Source organism: Urocampus carinirostris, chromosome 18 (assembly GCF_059441175.1).
Source record: "Urocampus carinirostris isolate Australia breed hairy pipefish chromosome 18, RoL_Ucar_1.0, whole genome shotgun sequence".
Lineage (NCBI taxonomy): Eukaryota > Metazoa > Chordata > Actinopteri > Syngnathiformes > Syngnathidae > Urocampus > Urocampus carinirostris.
Window position 1 is genome coordinate 6992661 of NC_142366.1, and position 25578 is coordinate 7018238.

The 25578-nt window shown below is 38.0% G+C and overlaps 1 protein-coding gene and 1 pseudogene across 1 annotated transcript in view; both read right to left on the reverse strand.

Annotated features, from left to right (window-relative positions):
* The window catches only part of LOC148348248 (uncharacterized), a 35784-nt gene extending 15092 nt beyond the window's left edge, over positions 1 to 20692 (reverse strand). The window contains exons 1-5 of the mRNA XM_088322604.1: positions 20585 to 20692; positions 20460 to 20524; positions 2687 to 3099; positions 944 to 1075; positions 795 to 869 (exon numbers count right to left, since the gene is read on the reverse strand). Coding sequence (XP_088178730.1) covers positions 795 to 869; positions 944 to 1075; positions 2687 to 3099; positions 20460 to 20524; positions 20585 to 20595 — 696 coding nt within the window. The 5' untranslated portion in view covers positions 20596 to 20692. The remainder of the gene's footprint in view (positions 1 to 794; positions 870 to 943; positions 1076 to 2686; positions 3100 to 20459; positions 20525 to 20584) is intronic.
* Positions 1852 to 1941, reverse strand: LOC148348249 (U2 spliceosomal RNA; annotated as a pseudogene).
* Positions 20693 to 25578: the final 4886 nt, after the last annotated feature.

The window sequence follows — 25578 nt, forward strand, 5'->3', positions numbered from 1 at the left end:
AGAATATATGCATTTATTTTAGTGTTTGGGATTTTTTTTCACACGATAAAAGAAAATAACTTTGAGGATTTTTACATTTTTTGTGATTTTATTTTTACACAATAGAGGAAATATGTTTCAGCATTAAATTCAACATTTTTTTGCTTTTTTACACACAATAAAAAGTACATTTATTTCAGCATTTTACCATTTTTTGTGTTACTCACAAGTAAAAATGTAATTTTTACTCTTCATGTTGTTTTTTTACACAAAATAAATGGAAATATATTTTAGGATTTGACCTGTTTTTTCACACAAAGGAAAATGTGTTCTACAAATTGTTGCAATTTTTACACATGATAGAAAGAAACATGTCTTAGGATTTTACCATTGTTTTTATTTGAATGTTTTTAACATTTATTTTACATTTGTTGTGAATTATCTTACTCAATAAAATAAATTAATTTTTTTAGCATTTACTGCATCATTTTTGTTGGGCGCTATTTTTACACATTTTAAAATAAAAAAGGCCCAGCATTTATCATAACAGTTGTAGTGATTTTTACATGATAAAAGAAAATGCCTTTGATCATTTCTCCGACTGTTTTTTCTCATTAATTTTATTTTTTGGTGAATTTATTACACACAATACAAGCACATATATTTTAACAACTATTTTACAATTGTTTTCATTCATTTCAAATAAAATGTAGCTTTAGTCGTCAAAGTTATTGACAAATCCTCCCGCAATTTCTATTTCAACCAGCAGGTAGAGCCCTTTCGCTCTCTATCAAGTGGGTGTATTTTTGCCTCACGTCAGGGTCGTCCTCCTCGCACTGGTCGTCTCGGGCCGTGGGATCGGATTTGAGGAGCAACTGCTGAATGGAACCCTGCAGGAAAAAGAAACAAAATGAGGACGTAGAATGGAGATGGAACGCTTTTAGATATTAAATTTGGAGCTCACCACAAAACCGGGCAGACCGCTGGCCCCTGCACTGCCCACGAAGATCCCCGAGCTGGGTTCAAAAGTGAGAGGATGGGGGCTTCTAAGGAATGCTACTCGGTTGTACTCCTCACAGTCCATGTAGAGGCGAACCTGGGGATAAAAGGGGGTTCAACAAATCGAAACAGTAACTGTATCGGAGTTTACTTTCGTGGTTTTGAAACATAGCTGATTTTGTTTGTGTATTTTGTTCTGTATTCTGATTGGCTAAACAGTCTCCTAGGCTCTCTTCGGCCTATGGCTGCCTGTGTGTCAATAAAGTTGTACACGAAAGTACAACAACCTAAATCCTAACCACTGGACCACCAATGATGTACATGGCCACGTGAACAGGCATCAGATTTAATCTCATGATCACTATATTTTTACGGAACCAGAGACGAATGGCACCATAAAAATAGAGTGATAATGCGATGGTTGAATGCCTTTTAATAGGTCATCTGTATCACCCGGTGGTCAAGTGGTTAAAATTTTTTCACTCTCACCTCTGCGATTCAGGTTCTATTATTGTTGCAAATTCAAGCACTTTTTAAGGACTCTCAAAACCGAATTTTCAATTTTTAAAGGACCATTTAAATAATAAATCCGGTGTGAATCGTGTATTTTGCAGATCCAGCAATATATCTCCGATTTACATATGCGTTTTCCAATCTTGGCTGTGCATTTATCGAGACATGTGTTTTCAGATATTGCGTGAGGGGGTTTGGGGTTTTTAAGGGTTATTGTTCGATCTTCGTTATTCATTATCCATTATCCGTTATCGGTCAGTTCATAATACGCTCCAAAGCCTAGGAGCCGGGACACTTACTCTCAGCCAAAAGGCCAAGCTAAGGTCCTAGCCCTAAAGCCTTGCTGCGATCATTGCGAATGCACCGTTCCCGGAGGTACTGCAATACCGGGCCGATGCGTGGAGTGGATAGAGCAAGCTCCTATTCCATCTCCGGATTGTAAAAATCAAAGATCATGGCTACTATGATACTGGTCGCCAACACTTCTAGATCTTCACATCCTTCATTAAGGTCCACAGTCCAAAAATCACATTATCCGTTATAGTACACAAATTCAGAACCACAGTTGACATCCAATTGCAAATATATCTATGGATCCGAACAATACGTGTGCAAATCATTTTTGGACAAATTTATCAATATATACTGTAGATGTTGGGTAAAATGACGGTAACACGTAGCTTACATTTTCAGCTGCAGGAAGTTCTTCCCATTACAATTTACCACTGGGAAACATAATCTCAATTTTTTGCATGACTCATAATAAATGCCCATAATGAATACATAATCATTGCACCAATACACATTTAATAGTGCCCTGCTTAGGTGTAAGATGCACCTGTCCCGTAGGGGGTGATGACGCTTCATAGGACAATGCCATACAAACTAATGTCAGCTGTTATTAATCAAAAGGGATGAAATGCAACGGCAAAGCAACGCCACTGGAGAGCAGTGTCAGTCTCAGTTTTAGCAGACTTGTGAAAAATGGCAACAGTTTCAGGCATTTAAAAAAACACCTTACCCAAAATCCAAGCACTTTCCATTCTCTGAAAACCCTGAATTTAGTGTTTAATTAATACATAAATAAAGGTTTCTACTTTGCGGATTTTGACTATAACGGGACCTTTTTGGAACACAACCCTCACGAAAACCTGCGACTATGTTACCATGTTCAGTGACATGTGACAGCACCCACCTCAGCTCCCTGCACCGCCAGGGTAAACCTGGCCCATTTCCCCGTCAGCTCAGCCATCTTGAAGGAAGCCGCCTCCTGAGTCTTGGTGGCAGGGTCGCTATAATACAAAAGCACCCTCTGAGATCCGTCCTCCACCTGGGACAGCGCCAAGCCCAATTGGATGACTTTTTGGGAGGGGTCAGTAATGGCAAAGAGGACGCCCCCTTGTGGCGTGGAGGGCTTGGCCGTGACTGTTATGGAGAAGTCATAGTAGAAGGGGTCCGGTAAGACCGACTTGGCCACCCGGGCCACGGTGGCCCCTGGCATAAAGTTGTAAGCCGGGTAGCCCTGGAAGCCCGTCACGAAAGACACCGTGCTAGGGAGGGGGAACCCAATCAGCTCCGTCAGGTCCAGTCTGGTTCCAGAACTCCCACCTGAAGGGGGCAAGACAGAAAAACCAACACAAGTAGACAGATTATATTAGGTGAAAGATTTCTTGAACAAACTAGATTATTTCTTGGTTATTTTGCCCTAAAAAAAGAGCTGTATAAACCAATAATGCCTTTTCTATTCCATTAAAAGCCGTAAATATGCTAATTTGATCAATGATGCAATAGCACTGATAATGTATACAGTGCCGTGAAATAGTATTCCCTCTCTCCTTTTTTTTGTTATTGTTGTTTTTATATCATTCATAAAGGTTTCAGATCATCAAAACAATTGTAACATTACACAGAGATAACCCAAGGAAATACAAAATAAAGTTTTAGAATGTTGATTCCATTTATTAGGGCACAAAATCCATCCAGGCCTAGCTGGCCCTATGTGAAATAGTAATTAGCCACTGAACTGAATAGCGAGTTGGGACACCTTTGACAGCGAGAACAGAAATCAGACGTTCACAATAATTGGTAATGAGTCTTTCACAACACTGGGGAGGAATTTTGGACCACTGTTTTTTGCAAAACTGTTTCAAATCTGCCATATTGGAGGGGTTTCTATCATGAACTGCCCATATCAGGTCAATTGGAGTTTTGATTTTGCGTGATAAATTGCTTTGATGTTTTTTAATTTTGTGTTTATTTCTATATTTTTACATATATTTTCATTGTTTTTGTCTTATTCTCTTTCATTATTTTATTTTGTATGTTGTATATTTTTGGACCATTTTTTGTTTTAGATCAGGGGATGGTGTCATAATAGTCTGTGTTTTGCAATAATCTGTGGTCTGTGCAGCCCTTTGAGACTCTTTAGGATTAAGGGCGTCACAAAAAAACAATGACTTGACTTGATTTGACCATCTCATTTTTTTTTAATTATTTTTATTTTCTATTTTACTCATGTTATATTTCAAATCACATTTTTGGATTTTTGTTTTGTTTTTATATTTATATTATTTTACTTCTATTGTTTTTATTTTGTCATTTTCTTTTTTTGATATTATTAATTTTACTTATTTTATCTTAGTATATTTTGACTTGTTTACTTTTAAGACATTTTTTGAAACATTCCTTACGGTTTTCTAAATTACTTTTTGTATTTTTTTTACATTCATTTGACTTTATTTTTTGTATGTTAGATGTTGCAGTACTTTTATTAACCTTCTTTTTTGTAATCATTTTTTAAAATGTTTTAAGTTTATAAGGTAGGTGACAATAAGCATGAACTGAAGCCCATGAATTGCTTGTACTTGTGTTTAAGCGATTAATTATTTAATACAGTATGTGACACATTCATTTAAACAACTGCAGTTACATATCACTCCTCTGGATAACAGCACTGCACTTCACTAAACGTAGCCCCAACCTCTATGAAACGTTAACATTAGCACAAATCCATTTTTGGAAACACATCCAGTGCCATCGACCGCTACGCATGTGAATGCTAACAACATTGCCAAAACACTTCGCCATGCTAATATCAGTACAGGTCCACTTTTCTTATAGATTCAGTGCCATTGACGACTACAGACAAGACTGTGTACCTCATGAAACGTCAACTATAACTTTTGTGCATGACTTTTCCATGAAATATGTTGCTTTGATGCAAATTAACAGAACCTTTTTTCCATGTCTTTCCCTGTAAAGTCGTCGTCCATCTTTTCACTGACTCCCTCGAGTCTGACAACGTGTCAAAAACGTCCTATAAATAACAATCTGCCTCCTATTCACCTTTTCCAGGACAATAAACAAAAAATGGAGTAATGTTCTGACGCTTTAGCACACGCGTGTGCAAGCAGATGGTTTCTCTTATTGTGACGCCGTCGGGCACGATTGGATATAGTACCCCCATGGTGGCCGGTATTGGTTTCATCTGGAAGGCCTTAAAATTGCACTAATTTAATGGCGTGGCATTTTAATACAGCGCCCCCTGGTGGTGTTTTTTTCCCATCTGGAAGGCGTTAAAGCTGCACTCATTTAACGGTGCGGTACAAAGGAAGCTCCTGTATAAGACCCCCCAAATCAGGAAGTCAGGAGCACTTCTGCCGCGTGTTCCAATTGGACCGCAAAAACAGAAGGCGCCATCCCTTTTTTTGATGTGGCTGCTTTTGAGGTTTGACTTTTTCCATCCCTGTTTTTTTGGAGTGGTTGTTGGGTGACAGCACACCCCCTAATTGAGAAAGACCCCCAATCCCCCCTAACTTTGTTGTTTTATTTTATATATTTTTCATTTACTTGATTAACTTATTCTATTGTATTTACAAGCATATGGCACGCCATAGCCAAGCCGATTGCCTGGAAGATTGGATTGGGCTGTTTGGAGTTGTCACTGGTCAGGAGCTTCAGTACCCAATTTAGCCAATAGAGGCTGTTGGAGACCCCACAAAAGCAGATGTTTATGAATTGTGTTAACATTTATTGGGGGTACCTTGAAATCTCACTAAAGACACACACGGAAACCTAAAGTATGTCTGTGTCCTTTTTCAAGAAAACTGGTTTGGCTGTTTCGGGGCCTACAACTAACATATAAACACACATGCACACACACACACAAATTGGGATTTATAAGGTAATGTATGTATTTTGTATGATTATATTTTAATTCATTTTTTTCTACACATTTCAATTGGTGTATTTTATTTTATGGAATGGTAATAATGTAGATGTGTCATGTTTTACAAAACTATTGTTATTTTATTTAGGACAATACACCGAATTGGGTCATAAACATTCCATCCAATATCTGCACTGCTTGTCCTCAGTAGGGTTGCGGTGGGTGCTGGAACCCTTCCCACCTATCTTCGGACAGTGGGCAGGGGACACCCTGAACTGGTTGCCAGCCAGTCGCAAGCACACAGAGACAGACAACTCACGCAGGGACAACTGGGACTGGTCAATTAATCTGACATGCATGTTTTTGGAATGTGGGAAGAAACCGTAGCGCCCGGAGGAAACCCACGCAAACACCGGGAGAACATGCAAACTCCACACAGGGAGGCTGCAGTAGCTGGACTTGAACCCTTAATCTCTGCACCATAGGGCAGCATGCTATTCTTATTCTCAATTGACTTGACTTGTTTTTGGAATGTGGGAGAAAACCGGAGTGGCTGGGGGAAACTCACGCAAGAATGGGGCGAACATGCAAACTCCACACAGGAAGGTTCGATCCCATGACTTTAGAACTGTGCCGCGGACGGGCTAACCACTGCGCTACCATGCCGCCCTAATAAACATTCCATATAGGCAAAAAAAGTAGAACAACAATAACAATAGAAATGGGAATTCTTCAAATGACAGCAACAATTTTTAAATATGTATTAAAGGCTACAAAACTATTTTGGCACGCCACCAAATGCCTGTGGGCTTTGAATTTGATACAAGTTGTTTCGAGGTGTCAGGCCGATACACGCATAATTATATTCGATAAATTTTAGTCATTGTATCTTGGGCTGCAATTAAAGTAAACATGACGGAACTTGTGATTGCATCGTGGGAATTTCCCCCGTGGTGGGCTAATTAGGGGATTATGATTCCTCCCGGCGGACCAGGAAAATGAGCGAGGAGAAGCAGCCGGTTCTTGGTCCAATGTTCCCACAGCACGCTCACTTGATGACATCATTACACTATGTGTTTTAATTTATTTTTTTCAATTTGAAACTCAGGATGTCAGTGCTGGGAAACTACAACGTCATTCCAGTGCAGGTTTTCCGGGGTCAGGCCACGCCCTCTTCCTGAGTTAGGTCACGCCCAATTTAGTAAGGGGTACATGAGTCTAGTAACCCGTGTTTATGAGCTTGGGAAAGATCCAAACAGAAGAAAATTGGGTCAAGGCAGATTCTAGTTGGTAAATTATGAATAAACAAAATTGTGAATGGCAAACGATATTGAGAAATTAAAACTTATTAGAATCATTTTAGGGTCGCTCAACAGGTAGTACATGTGAAATTATTTAAAAGATTAAGGTTGGGGTGAGTCACTTGAGGTGTCCTTAATATTTTGTTTAATATGTTCTCTATGTGGGCAGCACGGTGGCACAGTGGTTAGCGCATGTGCGACACAGTTCTGAGGTCATGAGATCGAACTTCCTGTGGGGAGTCTGCATGTTCTCCCCGTGCTTGCGTCGGTTTCCTCCAGGCACTCGGTTTCCTCCCACATTCCAAAAACATGCATTTCAGGTTAAATGGCCAGTCCAAATTGACCCTAGGTGTGCATGAGCGAGCGAATTGTCTGTTCCTGTGTGCCCTGCGACTGGCTAGCAACCAGTTCAGGGTGTCCCCTGCCCACTGCCCGAAGATAGCTGGGATGGGCTCCAGCGCCCCGCGACCCTACTGAGGATAAGCTGTGCAGATAATGGATGGATGATCTCTATGTGTTAACAATGCTCAACTTATTATCGTTTCAGCTTAATTTTACATTCATAAGTGCATATTCACGGCCGGAAAATATTTTTTAATCACTTCTCAATGTGAAATATTTTGTCCATCAAGCTTTCCCTCAGTCTGTTAAATGTAATAATATTTGTCAAAATGTTGGTATTTTTCTGTAACATATGTTCTCTCCCTTGGCATGTTTAATCATTTTCTTGCATATTTTTGTTGTTGTTTATTTGATTGTAATGTTACGCAACATTGCAATGCATTTTTAATGAACATTTCAATGCATTTTGTTCTAAGCATTCAAAAACCAAAAACAATGCTCAATAGAGTTCAAAGAGTCCTTATCCTTCGATTTCCACTGCAGACAGCACCACTGCAATGTATGTTTTTGTCTTACTTTTATCGCACTATTTTGTCCTGTTTAATATCGATCTCTAGTTTCATTCCCATATAGTTTGTCCTGTTTAATTTCGATATCCAGTTCTGATATAAATCCTGTCCGGTATCGCTCCATCTGTCCGATATCTGCTCGAGCAATTGGTATCGATCTCGCCTGCCTGTGGTTATCTGTCATTCCACGCCAGACTTCTGCCCTAGGTCTTCCGCTCAACGATCGCTGAATTCCTGGCGTTTGGGTTAACGTGCAAGATTGCCCCATTTCTCACAAAATAAAATCTTGTGTGAGAAACGTCACGCATTTGGGTTCTCCTCCTGTTATGGTTCACGGAATCCCGCTATTTTTTTTCTTTTTGTCAGTGTAGCATGAAAATGGTGAAAGTAAGAATAGGCTTGCTTCTTGTAGAGTCTAAATGCCAACACAAAACCCCAAAATGATTTAAAACAAGAGTTTTTCTAGTATGTTTAAGACTTGCACATACTTGCACGTACATCATAAATGAGCTGACCAAGGCTGCAATCACGACTTTAAGCCAGGAGATGGCAACAGAGAGTAACAAAATCCCAAATTCCATACAGCTCCTTTACGTAAAACTTCTAGAAATGCAAAAAAAATCAGCAAAATAGCAAATACATTCATATTTGTTTAATAGACAACTTCTGGTTCTGCAGCTCTTGAGCGAGTAGTAATTAAGATAAACATGCAAGCTGTAAGTTGACTCTGACATTTGCTTGCTATTAACTTGACAAATTCAAGCTTCTTTCATGGAGAGGACACACATGCAGCGCAACGGGACACGCACACCAATGTTTGGCTGATACTCAAAAAGAAAGCGACGGCGCCATAAATGTGACGTGGCGCTCGACTTTGAAATAAAAAACGAGCTGAGTTGGAAGGAGCCTGACTTCATTCGTGTTGGGAAGAGGTTATGAGCGAGAGAGGAAGAGAGAGAAAAAAAGGTAATATGAAAGAAAGCAGAAAGAAAGAGAAAAATACAAAAAAGAAGACAGTAAGTTAGAGTAAGTGAAAGAGTGAGAGAAAGACAAAGGAAAAAAGGGAAAGAATCACACATTGGGTTAGGGAGCGGGAGGGGGAAAAGGAGTGAGAGAGTAAAATGGAAAGAGAGCGAGGAAGGAGATGCAGAAAGGGAGTAAAATATGGAGGTGGAGGAGAGAGAAAGAAACAAGTAGGGGGAAGAAAGAGGGACAGAGAGAGAAGTACAGAGAGGGAGAAGGGTGGGAAGAAGGATGGAGGTAATAGGATACAGAGATTAGATAGATAGATAGATACATAGATAGATAGATAGATAGATAGATAGATAGATAGATAGATAGATAGATAGATAGATAGATAGATAGATAGATAGATAGATAGATAGATAGATAGATAGATAGATAGATAGATAGATAGATAGATAGATAGATAGATAGATAGATAGATAGATAGATAGATAGATAGATAGATAGATAGATAGATAGATAGATAGATAGATAGATAGATAGATAGATAGATGGATGGATGGATGGATACTTTATTCATCCCCGCAGGGAAATTCACAAAATAAAAGAGATAGCAAAGGAAAGAGAGAGAGGGAGATCCATCCATCCATCCATTATCTGCACCGCTTATTCTCAGTAGGGTCCCGGGGGGTGTTTGAGCCCATCTAAGCTGTCTTCGGGCAGGGGACACCCGGAACTGGTTGCCAGCCAGTCGCAGGGCACACAGGGATGGACAATTCGCTCGGTCATTTACACCTAGGGACAATTTGGACCGGCCAATTAACCTGACATGCATGTTTTTGGAATGTGGGAGGAAACCGGCGTGCCGGAGGAAACCCACGCAAGCACGGGGAACAACAACTCTAACAGGAGGTTTGATCTCATGACCTCAGAATTGTGCCCCACACGTGCCAACCACTGCGCCGCCGTGCTGCCCTAGAAAGGAACAAATATGGAGAAAAGGAGAAATAGATAGATATTGAGAAGTATAAAGTGTTAGAAAGAGACAAAGAAGGAAAGAGAAAGAGATAAAGAAGGAGAGAGAGAGAAAGAGAGAGGGAAAGAGAGAGAGAAAGTGAGATAGAAAGAGAGAGAGAAAGAGAGAGAGAGAGAGAGAGAGAGAGAGAGAGGGAGAGAGGGAGAAAGGAATAAGCAAAATAGAAAGGGAGCGGGAAGAAAACAGTAAACAGGAGAAAGAGGAAAAGAGAGAGGGAGAGAGATAAGAAAAAAAGAATGTGGGAAAAGTTAGAGAAAGATGTAAATAGACGGACAAACAGAAGTTTGATGATGAGGAAATTAATCTCAGAGTCCAAATGTTTGTAGGGAAATTCCACCGCGGGCGATTTTCAATCCAGATTAATTTTCTCAAACAATCTGTCTCCAATTTTCCCTTTTTGTGTAAAAAAAACGTAAATAATAAAAGGAATCAAAATATTAGTAATTCGTTTCAAATTAAGCTGGACCGGACACGCAATAAGGACATAAAGGTCGAAGAGGGATGTTAATGGGAGGGGGTTATCATTTAGGAGTCTGAAAGACACATTTTTGTGCCCCATCCAAAATTCATTTTAGGGAGGATGGGGATTTTTTTTCCTTGCCGGTAACTTTCAAGGAACATTCGTCTAACTTCTCGCATTGTCACAGTATGGGAGGGGAACTACTTGTCAAGACGTGAAGAGGTGCGACCTAACAGCCAGCTTTCATCTTAGTCATAAAACGGGCCCCAGGACCCTCAGCCCCCACTTCCACAAATCCCACTCAAGTCATCTGAAGGTCCGCTATGTTTGCGTTCAGCACGTCGGAGATACTTGTAACTTGTCCAAATTGTTACTACGGCAAAATGGAAAAGGGAAGGGGGAAAGAAGGGGGAGGGGGGTTCCTCGGAGTGAAACCATCTGCTCTGGCTCAGCTCCACAGTCAGCCGAACTGACGGTGACTCAAACGCTTCACGATCGGTATGAAATCCTTTGGAAAACATTCTGACTGTGGACCAAGTTGCTTTCACACAAATGTCGGGAAGCAGAAAATCGAATTTCTAATGTATCCAAGTTACAGAGTTTGATCATTGAGTCCAGATCAGGTAAAACAGACCCAGCGTCAGTTTCAGGAGACCATTTTTGAACATCCTGGGAAGGTTCCTGATTTTGGTGGGGCATAAACACATACCCCTGGGATATGGCAACCTCGCCTTATGACATTTTTACTTTACACTGTGGATTAAGATTGTTTTGTTGTCATTTTCCTCCCTAAACGACATTAATAACAGATCATTTTGCATACCCCAAAACATAATATACTTCTATAATTTATAAGTAGACCCCCCCCCCCCCCCGGATCCGGCGACCCCACCTTAGAATTTTTTCACTTGGCAATGTAGCAAAACATCTTTTTTTAACACCTTTTTATGCTATTTTCCCACTCTGCTACAGCCACAACAAATGATTTTGCATGTCCAAACACTTACAAAATTCAAACTTAGTTATGTCTCTAAGATGCCTGTTTGCTATAGGTTAACATTATATCAGATGCTGGTCTGCTATTGCAAATGCTTTTATGCTGTAGGCTGAACTCACTCCCAATATGCTTTTTCTCTTTAGTAGCATAGGTTTCTGTCAAATGCCTAAGAGCCTCAAATCAGAACCCATTTAGATAGATAGATAGATACTTTATTAATCCCCGCAGCGAAATTCACATTCCCAGCAGCATCCCAGCGCTGAGAACAATACAATAACAAAGCAAAAAGAATACAATATACAAATACCCAATGTGACGTGCTAATACCCACTGTAGCGTGTTATATAGAGTATCTAGATCGTGCTACACAGAATACACATTGCAATAAAATACGGTAATATGCAATGTAGGGGATGTGGTTTAATGTGGGCCTTTACTCCGCCGGGTGGAGTTAAAGAGCCTCATGGCATGAGGAAGAAAAGATCTCTTCAATCTGTCTGTGGTACAAGACAGTGACAGCAGTCTGTCACTGAAGCTGCTCTTCTGTCTGGATATAATGCTGTGTAGTGGATGTAATGAATGGTCCATGATTGACCGCAGCTTTTTCAGTGCCCGTCCCTCAGCTACTGTTGTCAGGCTGTCCAGCTCTGTGCCCACAACAGAGCTCGCTTTCCTCGCCAGTTTATTGAGACGAGAGCCATCCTTCTTCATGACGCTGCCTCCCCAACATGCTTTTTTTTATATTTATATCGTATCCCAGGGTTCTACTGTATTTGGTTCTGGTTTGAGGTCCAACGCTCCATTAGAAGCTAGTCACGCTAGCAAGCCAAGTCCGAGAAGTTCACAAGTGGAAGTGAAAGCAGGAGTTAAAGGGTGTGTTTGCCTAGCTCATAAAAGCTCTCCGGATTTGGAAGCCACAGACTCCCTCCTTCCTAAAAGGGGTCTGGCCTTTGGGGTCACATACGCGTGCCACAAACTAACAATTTATACAACAAGACTATTAATTTCAGCTTTCCTGGTCAAGTACACAAAGTCCATCTTTCCTCAGATGTTTTATTGACTACTGGAGGGGTCGCCAATGTTTTTGAAGCCCAAAAACTTTTTTGTTACTGATTAGCGTAAAGGGCTATCAGTTGGATATGCATTTCTAACGTTTCTAAAAGAATATGTTATTGCGATGTTGTTACCATGTTATTACTATAGCTATGTTCACAGCAAAGGTAAATCGGACGTTTTTGCAAGAATGCAACCTGTATCCGATCTGTTAAAGTCCGTTTCACCGGCACATATACAATTTTTTCACACCAGACTCAGTCCACTTTCATATTTTGTTCTAATTTCAATTTTGATACTTTTGAATGCAACTGCTGTGTGAATGGTCAAAGCACATACACACGACCCATCGATAGGCAGCAGACATCACTATTTTGCCTTTAACCAGGCGGGAGGAAGGAGAGAAATCAACAACCACTGCGGATGACAACACAAATGTCATGTATTCACACATCTATTGAAGATGAACACTTGTTTATTTTGTAACTCACAGTCCAGATCAGACAAAATCACATTCAACTGGATTCACAACATGTTGCTTGCGTTTATTCTCAAAGTATCCTTTAGTGCAAAGTTGTCGAATTCACGGCCCGTGGGCCAAATGTGGCTCGGAACATCATTTCATGTGGCCTGCGAGAGCTTAAAATGTCCGAGTGTCTAAAATTGAAAACAGGTCAAACAATGCTTTGACCAAAAACTACATTTCTCACAATGCCAGTTGACAACAATATCCGCGAAGTGACGGCTCAGAGTCAGTGCCACCGCACGCCAGTATTTTCATTTCAATGCTTATGATTGAACTTGAGAAATACGATTTAAATGTCTAAATAAACATTTTTTATGAAGTGAGTCTTCTACAAACAAAATTAATTTGTTCTCGAATCGTGCCAGTATCCTACCTGTATCTTGAGTTAATTTTCCTGGTAGCAAATAACTGAAAACCAAAAAAATTGTTCCCGGCCTCCCAAAAGCATCCAAGTTAAACCTAAATAGAACACATCTTCCTGAAAGTTAAACCTAAATAGAACACATCTTCCTGATCACTAAAAACACACTGAAATAGTAACTAAATGTAAAAATACAGTACTGAGATAAATACTACGATAATAACATGAATTTAAAGCTACAATCTCTAGTGTTAATGTCTGAACATATTTTATGTTACATGTTTTTTCTCTTATGTGTTGTGGAAAATATTTTGCTCGAAAGACATCTCGCATCTTGTATATCAAATGTAGAGGTATCACTTTATTTAATGTATGACATATTATACTGTATATGTGTACTTCTAATTCAATTGTAATTAATAAATTCAGAGTTATTGTCTAGAAGGGAGTAAATGCATTTGTTTTAAATACCAATTACATTTAGTTTCATTTATAAAGTAAATGAGGCCCTTTGACAGACATTACGTTGATGTGTGGTCAATGAAAATGAGTTTGACACCCCTGCTCTTGTGGTATTTATCAATATTTACATTCAAATCACACTACACAGAGAGCATTCAATGGGGGGAAAGTGATGTTTTAGATTCAATTAATATTTGGTGGGACAACGCTCTGTTGTTAACATCCATGAGTACTTCCACAAACCTGACATCACATGTCCTATTCTGCACATGCGGCACACTTTGTGGTGTTCACACAAGAAGATCAAGTCGCATATAAGTTGCATTTAGTTGGAAATACGAACCATCTCGCAAAAACATCGGATTTCACCAAAAAGCGGAGCTGAGCATTGGTCTCTACAGTGTGAACCTAGCCTATGTTACGACCAGGTTCTAGAGATTAAAATGGGATTAAAATGGGCTCAGTCAACCACTAAATATCATGCCAATATCATGTTCAGTGTACTATATTACTGGATTTTAAAAATACATATTTTTTTCCGTTAAAAATTTGGGAAAACAAATTTCCGAAATATCCACTCTTTTTAACAATTGTTCGGTGTAAGATATGACTTGATTGGAAAGAAATGTGAATTATTCGTTGAAAATATGGAAAAAAATTTCCACTCATTCTAAGTATTATATCTTAGTTGATTAGTCATTATTTTCATAAATTCACAATACTGTATATATTACTTATTTTACTTATAAAACTTTACAAAAATGTTTAGATTAATTTCCAAGGAAAATGTAAACAAAATGTAATTAAAATAAATAAATGAAATTAATCATTAAAAACAATTAATAATAAATACTTTCACATAAAATGATCTAATATTGTGGATGTTGAAAATATTTGATGATTTCCTCATAAACATTCAATTATTGTTATTCTTCATTATCATTATAACTTATTTCATTTTCATAAATTAAATGTTATGTTATTCGATTATATCATTATATATGATTTTACATTTTTGTTTTATAATACATTATATAATTCCATTATACTATTTTTATCACTTGTATTCATTCTAATAATAATAATACATATTATTTCAAGACACCTTTTAGGATATCCAAGGTTGCTATACAAAAATTGTAAAACTACAATGAAGTTATAATAAAACAAGCTATACATACATAAAAACAACTGTTAAAAAGGGAGGGGGCATGTGAGACAGATTATTATGGGTAGGCAAGTTGGAAGAAATGGGTTTTGAGTCCGGTGTAATGGCCATTATCTATCATCATCATTATCTACTACTATTCATTTTATCTCATCTCATCTCATCAGCCGTCCCGCTTATCCTCATCAGGGTCGCGGGGGGGCTGGAGCCCATCCCAGCCATCTCCGGGCAGTGGGCAGGGGACACCCTGAACTGGTTGCCAGCCAATCGCAGGGCACACAGGGACAGACAACTCATTCGCTCATTCACACCTAGGGACAATTTGGACCGGCCAATTCACCTGAAATGCATGTTTTTGGAACGTGGGAGGAAACCGGAGTGCCCGGAGGAAACCCACGCAAGCACGGGGAGAACATACAAACTCCGCACAGGAAGTCTGGAGCTGGATTTGAACCCACAACAGGTTCCCATGACATGAACTGTGCCGCACAAGCGCTAACCACTGCGCCGCCGTGCTGCCCTATTCATTTTATATTTCTTTAAAAAATTACAGATTCCATTAGTTTACAAAATGTTTAATTATGTTCCAAGGAATTGTTTTTTTTTATTCCCAAGGAGCAAAACTGTTTCATAATGCAATCGGCCAAAATATTAAATCATATATATATATATATATATATATATATATATATATATATATATATATATATATATATATATATATATATATATATATATATATATATATATATATATATATATATATATATATATATATATATATATATATATATATATATATATATATATATATATATATATATATATATATATATAGTTCTTTTATGAATAATTAATTGATTATTTGACAATCGTTTTCCTCATTTTTTCAATTTATTTTCGATAGGAAATGAAAACAAAATATTAAATAAAATCTGATAATAATTTTTTTCATTTCATAATATTTTTAACTTCATTTCCACGACTTCCGCTTGGTTCAAAGAAACTTGTAAAACGGAAGGAGAAATATTTGTGTTTACTAGCCAACGATGGGAGCAAACCTTCGTTTGAAATGCTAATGAGCCTCTGCTAGCATTAGAAACGAAAAAGACAGCTGCAGCACAGCTGAGTCAACAAAAACAATAAAACAACAAATGTCACCCAAGATGTTGTATGAGAATTTTTGGATGACAAAGATAGCTCATTCGCATTAGCGCTACTGAAACCATTAAAAATCTCCAATCCAAGCTAAAATACTAAGAATTTTTCAAACACAAAAGTATCGCAAAGACAACGAAGAAGGTACAGCATCAAAAACGTAATTCAATACAATCAATTAGTCTTTGACACAAATGTAAGCTAGCATGCTAAAGCTAACAACACTAAAGGGGAAAAAAAGCTTTCTCCTAACTTGAAACTGTCTCGAAGAAAATGTAGGATGTAGCTTCAAATAGACATTTCATTCAGTGTATGATGTGCAAGCTAACATGCTAAAGGCTAACAACACCTCAGACAACTTTGCACTGTTATGCGAACAAAAAAATGAAACAAACATGTGTTCAAGCTGGCCCGACACAAAACACTGATCAAACTTAGCAAACGTACTAATAGGTAAGCTAACAAAATAAAATAGCAACAACACCTAACTTAACAGACGGGTCATGATGGCAAAAAAAGCTGCAAAAAATGCTAACAAGCTACAAGCTAATAAGATCATCGAATTTTACTGTGAAAGAAAACTGACCACAACTATTTCCAACACTAAATTTATGAGCAAATGTTCTTTCAAAAAAGCTAACATGCTAAAAGTTAGCAACATCCCATGCAACTTTGCACTGTTAGGCTTACAGAGAACAAATCAAATATGAAGTAACCCACAAACACTGATAAAAATTTAGCACACATGCTAATAAGTAGGCTGACAGGTTAAAATAGCCACAGCACCTCACTTAGCTTACGGATCATGGTGGCTAACAAGCTACAAGCTAATAGGATCATCAAGTTTTACTGTGAAATAACACTGACCTCAACTTTTTCCCGCAATAAACATTTTAACATTCTAAGGTGCTAACAGCTAACCAAAATTTCTCCTCTGTTCTTCAAAGTGTGACGTGACGTGAGCCTTTCCTGGTTTTGTAATTTTTTTTCCTTTGTTTTTTTTCGGGAGCAAATTTAGCCGCAACTGTTTCCTTTTTTCCATTTAGCTCGCCACTATCTCCTATTGCGTTTCCTTTTCAAAACAAGCTGTCAACTTTATCTTGATGGGCAAAAAGGGTCATAAATAAGTCATAGATCAGCTATGATTAGGTGATAAAGCAACACCTAGGGCTCAGATAACAAATTAAATTCAACATTTGTCGTTTTATTTTAGTGCAAGCTGGCGCTTATTATATTTAGCCTAATAGTTTAACATTTAAATGTTTTAGTTTTTTTTATGACGATCATCAACGTGCAGAAGAGAGAAAGCATCCATTAAAAATCATGACAGGACGCAGCTTTTGGAAAGAATGACGTTAGCTCTGAAGTGGTGCAACAACGGTAGCTCAAACTGGTTTGGTGCACTCGTTTGTTTAGAATCGAGGCTTTGATGCTAATTGCTTCCAGACACACACAAGAAGTGACTTTTTTTATATTTCTTTTCAGTTTGTTTAATCAGAAAAAGTTTAAAAACAAGGACAAACGCTTCATCAGAAACACTACCTTTCGCTAGCTGGAGGTTTTCTCTTAGAATTAGCACCAACATTTTTATCATGTGTATATCCAAAGGATGCAGTAAGAATCAAGTTATTATACTAATGAACAAAATAATTTAGTGATATCTTGGCCTTTACTAGCCATATAGCTAAAAAAAAGGGAGCAAGCTAATGCTAGCTTCATTAGCTGTATCTAAATGTACACTGCAGATTAGTTTTTCACATTAGTTAAGTAGAAAAAAAATTCACAATGGGGCCAGTAACATCATTATATACATTAGCAAGCAACATAATGTTTAACTTTTGCTGACTACGGGCTTTTATTTAGCATTTGCACTTAAGTATTAGATAAAAAGGTGAGGATTTGGATTAGGAGGCTAATGTTTTCCGAAAGGGTTTATAAGATTATGAAATAATGACTAAATTTAGTAAACTAGCATGTCACAGCAGGAAATGTTGGCTATGTAGCTTCAGTTGGGAGCTAGCTGGCGTTAGTTTCATTAGCTGTATCAACACAGTTACATTACTAATTGCTTCAAAATATTCAGAAAAAAAAATATAAGACCAAATGCCTCATCTAATGAATTAGCTAGCGACAGAATGCTTAACATTTTTTTAAGCAATAGGAAACATGTTATCAAAAGAAAAGTGATCCTGTTTGAAACAAGCAACTAAACCAATGGTCATAATACATTTTTGAAAAGTTGTTGTTAGCCTTATTATCCATATAGCTAGAAAAGAGAGCAAGCTAATGCAAGCTTCATTAACGGTATGTAGTTGTACGCTGCTAATTGCTTTCTCAATTGAGTTAACCAGTATAAGTTTCAAAATGGGGCCATATAACACGCTGCATTGGCTAAAGTATCTATCTATCTATCGTTCTATCTATATATAAATATATTCATTAGCAAGCGACAGTAAATGTCTAGCAACGGGATTATGTTTTTTTTTTAGCATAAACACCAAAGTATTAGCTATGATAGTAACTGTTTCTATTAGGAGGCTAATGTTTTCTGAAAAGGTGTTTAATGTTTTGAACTAATGGCTAAATTTAGTAAACTAGTGTTTTTCTTTAAGCAATGTTGGCTATGAAGATATAATTGGGAGTAAGCTAATGTTAGTTTCATTAGTGTTATTGCTACTGGCTTCAAGATACACAAAACAATGGTATTTCCAAGTAATCAATAAGGCTGAAAACCTTATGTCATAAATTAGCTGGTGACAGAATGTTTAATATTATTAGCTAGTTACATAATTTTTTTAGCAATAGCACAAAGATATTAGCTATTGAAGTAATGCCATTTAGATAGGAAGCTATGTTCCCCCAGAAAAATTTAAGTTTATGAATTAACATCTATAAATTAGTAAACTAGTCTGTTGCTGTAAGTAAGGTGGGGCTATGTAGAGTTAATTTTATTATCTTTATCACTTCATTGCTAATTGCTTCAAACACACAAAAAAGGCCTTTCCAAATAATAAACAAGGCCAAAATCTTTATCTAATAAATTAGCTAGCGAGAGAATGTTAAGCTTTAGCTTTCTAGACATGATGTAACCATTAGCAAAAATGTCATAGCTATAAAAGTGATGTTGTTTGAAAAAGGTAAACTAATTGTCATAATACTTCCGTGAAATGTCGGTGTTAGCCATATTAGCTACTTGAAAAAAGGAGCAAGCTAATGTTAGCTTCATAAGCCTGCAAGTGAAGGGAACTAGTTTTTTTCCAAAACGTTTTACTTTAAATGATTAATAAATGACCAAAATTGGTATTCAAATGTAGTATGCCCTTCAATTAAAAAAAGTTGTTAATTTTGGCTTTGATGTCACAAATTCTAGAATACTTTATAAAATCAAGTCCAATTGAATGCTCAATAGAGAAAAAAATATGTAACAAGTCCACTACATTCAATTTCCTTCCACTCCTAATTGATTTTTACGAGCAAGCTGTTTGTTTTCCTTGCACACAATTGGGCTGTGTCTGTGCCTCGTTAAGGAAGCCCCTCCCCCCAATTAACCTAAAAAAGCACAATGTTGCTTTCAAGATCTAAAAAATTCATTAGGTACGCCTGCAGAGTCTCATTTGTGGGATTTCCTGGCAAAAAAATGTCATGCAATGCAATGCTTTTAAATAGCACAAGATGGCAGTACAAATACAAAAAAAAATTCAAGTATTTTCATCAAAACACAAAATATTTGTCACACAACCAAACCACCTTGTTCCATTTGGAAAAATGGCTGACTCAGCAAATTTGATTATTCGTAATAATGTAACCATGAAATTTCTGAAGTTAATGTTAGCTTGCTCTCTTTTCTAGCTACATAGCCAAAATGGGTAACAGAAATTTTTCATAACAATATTATTACCATTAGTTCATTAACTTGAATCAAATGGCAACACTTAATGCCAAATCTTTGGCGCTAATGCTAATTAAAATTCTTGCTAGCTAAACCTAAACATCCTGTAGCTAGCTGGTGTAGTTGATGAGGCTTTTGACCGGATTAATGATTTGAAAAAATAATTTTTGTTTGGGAGAAATTAGCAATATGACATTGTATTGAAACAGCTAATGATGCGAATGTTAGCCTGCTCTCTTTTATAGCTACATAGTCAAAATGGCTAACTTGCAACATTTCAATAAAGTATTATTACCATTAGTTTATTAACTTAATTCAAATGGCATCACTTTATCCTAAAACATTGGTGCTAATGCTAAATCAAATATGGTAAACAGCAGAACTCAAATTATTATAACAATTTGTTTATCAAATTGGTTGAAACTCTGGAAATTTCATAGCTAAAACTTAAATGCAAATGCTAAAAAGTCCCAAAGTGGGCGATTTTGTCATTCATTCTTATCAGAACCTACCGTCCAGGTCTTGGCCTGCAGACAACCTCAGAACCAGAAATAATCCGATGCACCACGGAGGAATCCTGCATGAAAAAAAAAATCATACAAGTTCTATTGCAGTTTTTTGGCGTTTGTTTCTTTACCTTGAAATCATCTTGGACAGGAACCAAATTCTGCTCACAAGAGAGAGAGATGGAGTCCACTCTGACTGCTGCGACTCGGTTCTGACTTTTAAAGGCCGGTTCCTCCTCCTCCTCCTTTTTCTCCTCCTCCTGGTCCAAACAAAGCAGCTTCAGTGCACCGGTGACCGAAAACTGGGCGGGAAGGGGAGGTGGGAACCTGACTCCGGACCACCAGCCGCTAATCCCCCCCTTGTCCCCAAAACCTCCTCCTTCTCCTCTTCCTCACTCTCACTTTGATGCTACGTTTCTTCCCGTGTGGCCTTGACCTCGAAATATCCTGGCCGCTGTCGATTCCTCTTTAATTACCGACCAAAATATACATTAAAGGCTACTGCTCATTCGCCAAGCATTACCTTAAAGTGACAGTGTGGAAGAATTTAGCAGTAGAATACCAGCACAACAGCCCAAACAAAAAAAATCATTTTTAATTTTCCAAGCCAGTCTTGAGGATTTGAATTGATTTGAAACAATAAACTGCAATAAATCCACATTTTGTTGAAGTGACAGTGAGTAATAATCTGCCAGTAGAATATCGATGGCTGGAGAAGGAAAAAGTGGAAAAAGACAAAGATACCGGAATCACGGAACTCAGCTTTTGAAAGCGAGTGACACTGGGAGACGAGGCAGATGAAGCTAACATTAACAAAAGTGCAGCGTCACAGCCTGCAGCAAAGTGGCTAAACTGAATGGCTAGAGAAGGAAACAATTGGAAAAATTGTCAAGGACTTCTTATTGGCAGAACTCAGCGATGTTCAGCTGTGGTAGTGGAGTGACACTGAAGTACAAAGCGGCTAGTGGTGTGCCATTGCCTGCAGCCAAGTGTCTAAAATACATGGCTATAGAACAAAAAGTGGAAAAAGATAAGATAGCAGAATCACAGTACTTAACTTCTGAGAGTGAGTGACATTGGAGGAAGAAGCAGGAAAAGCCAACAATAACAAGAGTGGCGAGCCATACCCTGCAGCCAAGAGGCTAAAATGAGTGGCTGGAGAAGGAAAGATAGATAGATAGATAGATACTTTATTCATCCCCGAAGGGAAATTCACATTTCCAGCAGCATCCCTGAGCTGAGAACAGTACAATAATAAAGTCAAAAGAATACAATATACAAATACCCAGTGTGACGTGCAAATGCCCACTGTAGCGTGTTATATAGAGTAACTAAATAGTGCTACACAGAATACATATTGCAGTAAGATTCGGTAATATCCAATGTAGGTGGTGTGGTTTAATTTGGGCCTTTACTCTGCCGGGTGGAGTTAAAGAGCCTCATGGCATGAGGAAGAAAAGATCTCTTCAGTCTGTCCGTAGTACAAGACAGTGACAGCAGTCTGTCGCTGAAACTGCTCTTCTGACTGGAGATAATGCTGTGTAGTGGATGCGATGGATTGTCCATGATTGACCTCAGCTTTTTCAGTGCTCGTCTCTCAGCTACTGTTGTTAGGCTGTCCAGCTCTTTGCCCACAACAGAGCTCGCTTTCCTAGCCAGTTTATTGAGACGAGAGCCATCCTTCTTCTTGACGCTGCCTCCCCAACACGCTGCCGCATAGAAGAGGGCGCTTGCCACTACTGTCTCATAGAATGCAATATTGCACAACCCTTACGATACCAACGGTATCACGACAACACTGTATGTAACATCCCACATGCCGACATTTCTTGTGTAAATACCATGTAAATTATAACTATAGCCTTATCCCCCTTGCTTTATAACCTTATATTCTCTGTTCCTTTATCTTCTTGTCTCATACCTCACTGTGAATGTGTAAAACTGGAGTGTCATGCCCAATTTCGTTGTCACAATATGTTAACCCATTTTGTAACAATGACAATAAAGGTATATTCTATTCTATTCTATTCTATTCTAATATTTTCAGGAGCTTTTTGCAGATGTTGAAGGAGGCCAGCCTTCTGAGTGTAAAAAAGATGAAGATACCAGAATCACAGGACTCAGCTTTTGAAACGGAGTGTCACTAGAGGACAAAGCAGATGAAGATAGCATAAAAATAGTTGAAAGTCACAGCCTGCAGCCAAACGGCTAACATGAGTGGCTAGACAAGAAAACAGTTGAAAAAAAGTGAAAGATTCCTAAATAGCATTACTTTGCGATGTTCAGCTGTGGAAGGGGAGCGGCACCAAAGTGCAAAGCGGCTACTGGCGAGCAATTGCGTACAGCAATGGCGTGGCTAGAAAAGGAAACAATGAAAAAGTGTTGATGATCAGGTTTATGAGATGTACCGTGCATTTTTCTTTTTATTTGAAACGAAAGTATTTTATTAAAATGAATAAAGTATTTATACACCACTAGGGGGCATTATACCATACACACTGTCACTTTAAATAATGTGTTTTTAAATCACCCCGAAAAATGTTTTTTATAGTTTAAAGCAGGGGTGTCAAACTCATTTTAACTCGGGGGCCACGCGATAGAGCAAACATTCTCACAGGGGCCAGACTAGTAGATTAGAGAGAAATTAAAAAGAGAGAAAGAAATAAGAGAAAACGAGGGAGAGAAAAGGAGGACAAATAAAGAGAGAAAAGGTGAAAGAGAGAGAAAAGAGAGGAAGCGTGAAAAACAAAAGAGACCAAAATTAGTGAGACAGGGGGAAAGAAAGAGAGAAAGAAAGAAATCCAAAAATAAATAGAAATAGAGAAGGGAAGAAAAGAGAAGGAAAGAAAGACAGAAGGGGATGGAGTGAAAAGGGGAAAGGAAGAGAGAGCAAAAGAAGAAGAGAGAAGAAGACAAAGAGTAACAAAGAAAGACAAAAAAAGAGATAGAGAGTGAGTGAGAGAAAAAGGGAAGAAGAAAGAGAGAAAAAGAGATGAATTAATACAAGTAAACCACCTGGCTTTGGCAAAATCAAGTTGACATATTTCAACCTGCAGCTCGTTTTTCTCTTGCGCTTCTCGGAGGGTTGTTTCACGGGACGGATTAAATCCCTTAGCGGGCCTGATTCGGATGTAACAATGGGTAACAGTAATGCATTTTTTCTAACTAGCAATTGATCCGCTAGCTCCGTCCACTTTTGCATAATTTCTACCACCCTCCCAAAAAACAAGAACCCCAATAGATACAAAAATGAAAGTTAGGGATCCAAAATTTGTGGGAAAAGGCTAAAGTCACAAATGCTAAGACGCTAACGAGCTATGTCATCGTTCTCTTGTCTGGCCTCAAGAGTTTTTTGATTGAGGGCGGGAGCTCGAGTATTTGGGCTTCCTAGGAATTCCCCTTGAACAAAGATGGCGTTCCTGGCGGCGTGGGACTGAGGGACGGCATGCCAGGGACACCGGCGGGGAGGTCGCCTCGTCGATAAGATGCTAGCACCTTGGCTGTCGGAATTTTCTAGTTGGATTTGTAAATTTGACACTGACATGATGCAATGATACAATAACAAGTTTTATAACTCGATATCTTTGCAAAGGATAAATAATTCATGCATGGGATTATTCTTATCTTCTTTTTTTTTCTTAAGTTGTATATACTCTTATTTGGAATTGTGAATTCGACACAAACATGATGGCCCTATACATGGATGAGTTCTATCCCTAAATTACTCTTTGCAGAGGATAAAGACTATATGCATGTGTTTACTGTTATTTTTTTTTTCTTTGTGTGTCTGTGTATCAATATATCCACTGATTGACTGCTCTGAATTGCCCATTTGGATTTGTAAATTTGCTGCTAACATGATGCAAAAACCACGGAGGAATTATACAGTATAACTAAATGGCTCTTTGTCCAAGATAAAGAATGTATGCAAGTGCTTATCATTATTTCCTTTGTTTTTTCATGTTTTTACGCGTTTCTGTGTAATTAAATATCGTCTTTGACCCTAACGTCATGCAACAATACAAATAGAAGTTATACAAATCATTCGATTTTAGCAAAATATAAAGAATGCCCGCATAAGATTTGTCATAATGTTCTTTGTGTTCCCGTACTTAAAATATCAACTGCTGGATTCTTTGGATTAGGATTCATTAATTTGAAACCAAGAACTAAAAGGAAATCTAAGAAGTAAACTAAGAGTTGTTAAACAACCAAGATGCTCTTTGCAGAGGATAAAGAACAAATGCATCTCATTATAATGTGTTTTTTATTTTCAACGTGTTTCTGTGAATTTTAATATTCTCTAATGGACTGCTTGCAATTCCCTATATGGATTTGCTTATTTGACGGTAACATGATGCGACAATAAACGGTCGAATGATATAAATAAATGTCTCTTTGCAGAGGATAAGGAAAACATGCATATTAAAATTGTTATTTCTATTTTTTCTATGTTAAAACATCCAATAATAGTTACATTTTAAGTGCTACAACATCCACAAAGTTTTTTTCAACCTGTTAGCATCAAACTAGCTAAACGCTTTTTGTTTTGTTTACTGATTGGAGGTTGAGTTTGTTAGTTTTGAAGCTCAAATCCAAATGGTTTGTTGACAAAACAGTGAATGGGGTTCAGAAAAAAGGGGGGCCTTGGGGGATGGGTAAGGTATTTGCCTGTCTTTGTTAAGATTGGCAGCGAATGGAGTCAAAGGTCATGTCTGGTTTTAAGAGAGAAAGTTAAAAAGGGGAACCCACCCTCCAAATTGTGTGACTCTGCTAGAAAAGAAGTAGTATATTTTTTAGAAATAAAAGAACAGAGAGGAGGAGAAAGAGGGATGGGAAGAAAGAAAGAAAGAAAGAAAGAAAGAAATAAAGAAAGAAAGAAAGAAAGAAAGAGAGAAAGAAAGAAAAGGGGAGGAGAGAGAGAGAGCAAGAGAGAGGGAGAAAAAGGGACAGAGAGAGAGAGGGAGACAGTGAGACAAATTAGGGAGGGACAGGCAGATATAGAGAGATAGAGAGAGAGGGGGGGAGAGAGAGAGGGGAAGAGACAGAAAGAAAGAAAGAAAAGAGAGAAAGAAAGAGATTGGTGGAGAGAGAAAGAAAGAAAAACAGACAGAAAGAAAGAAAG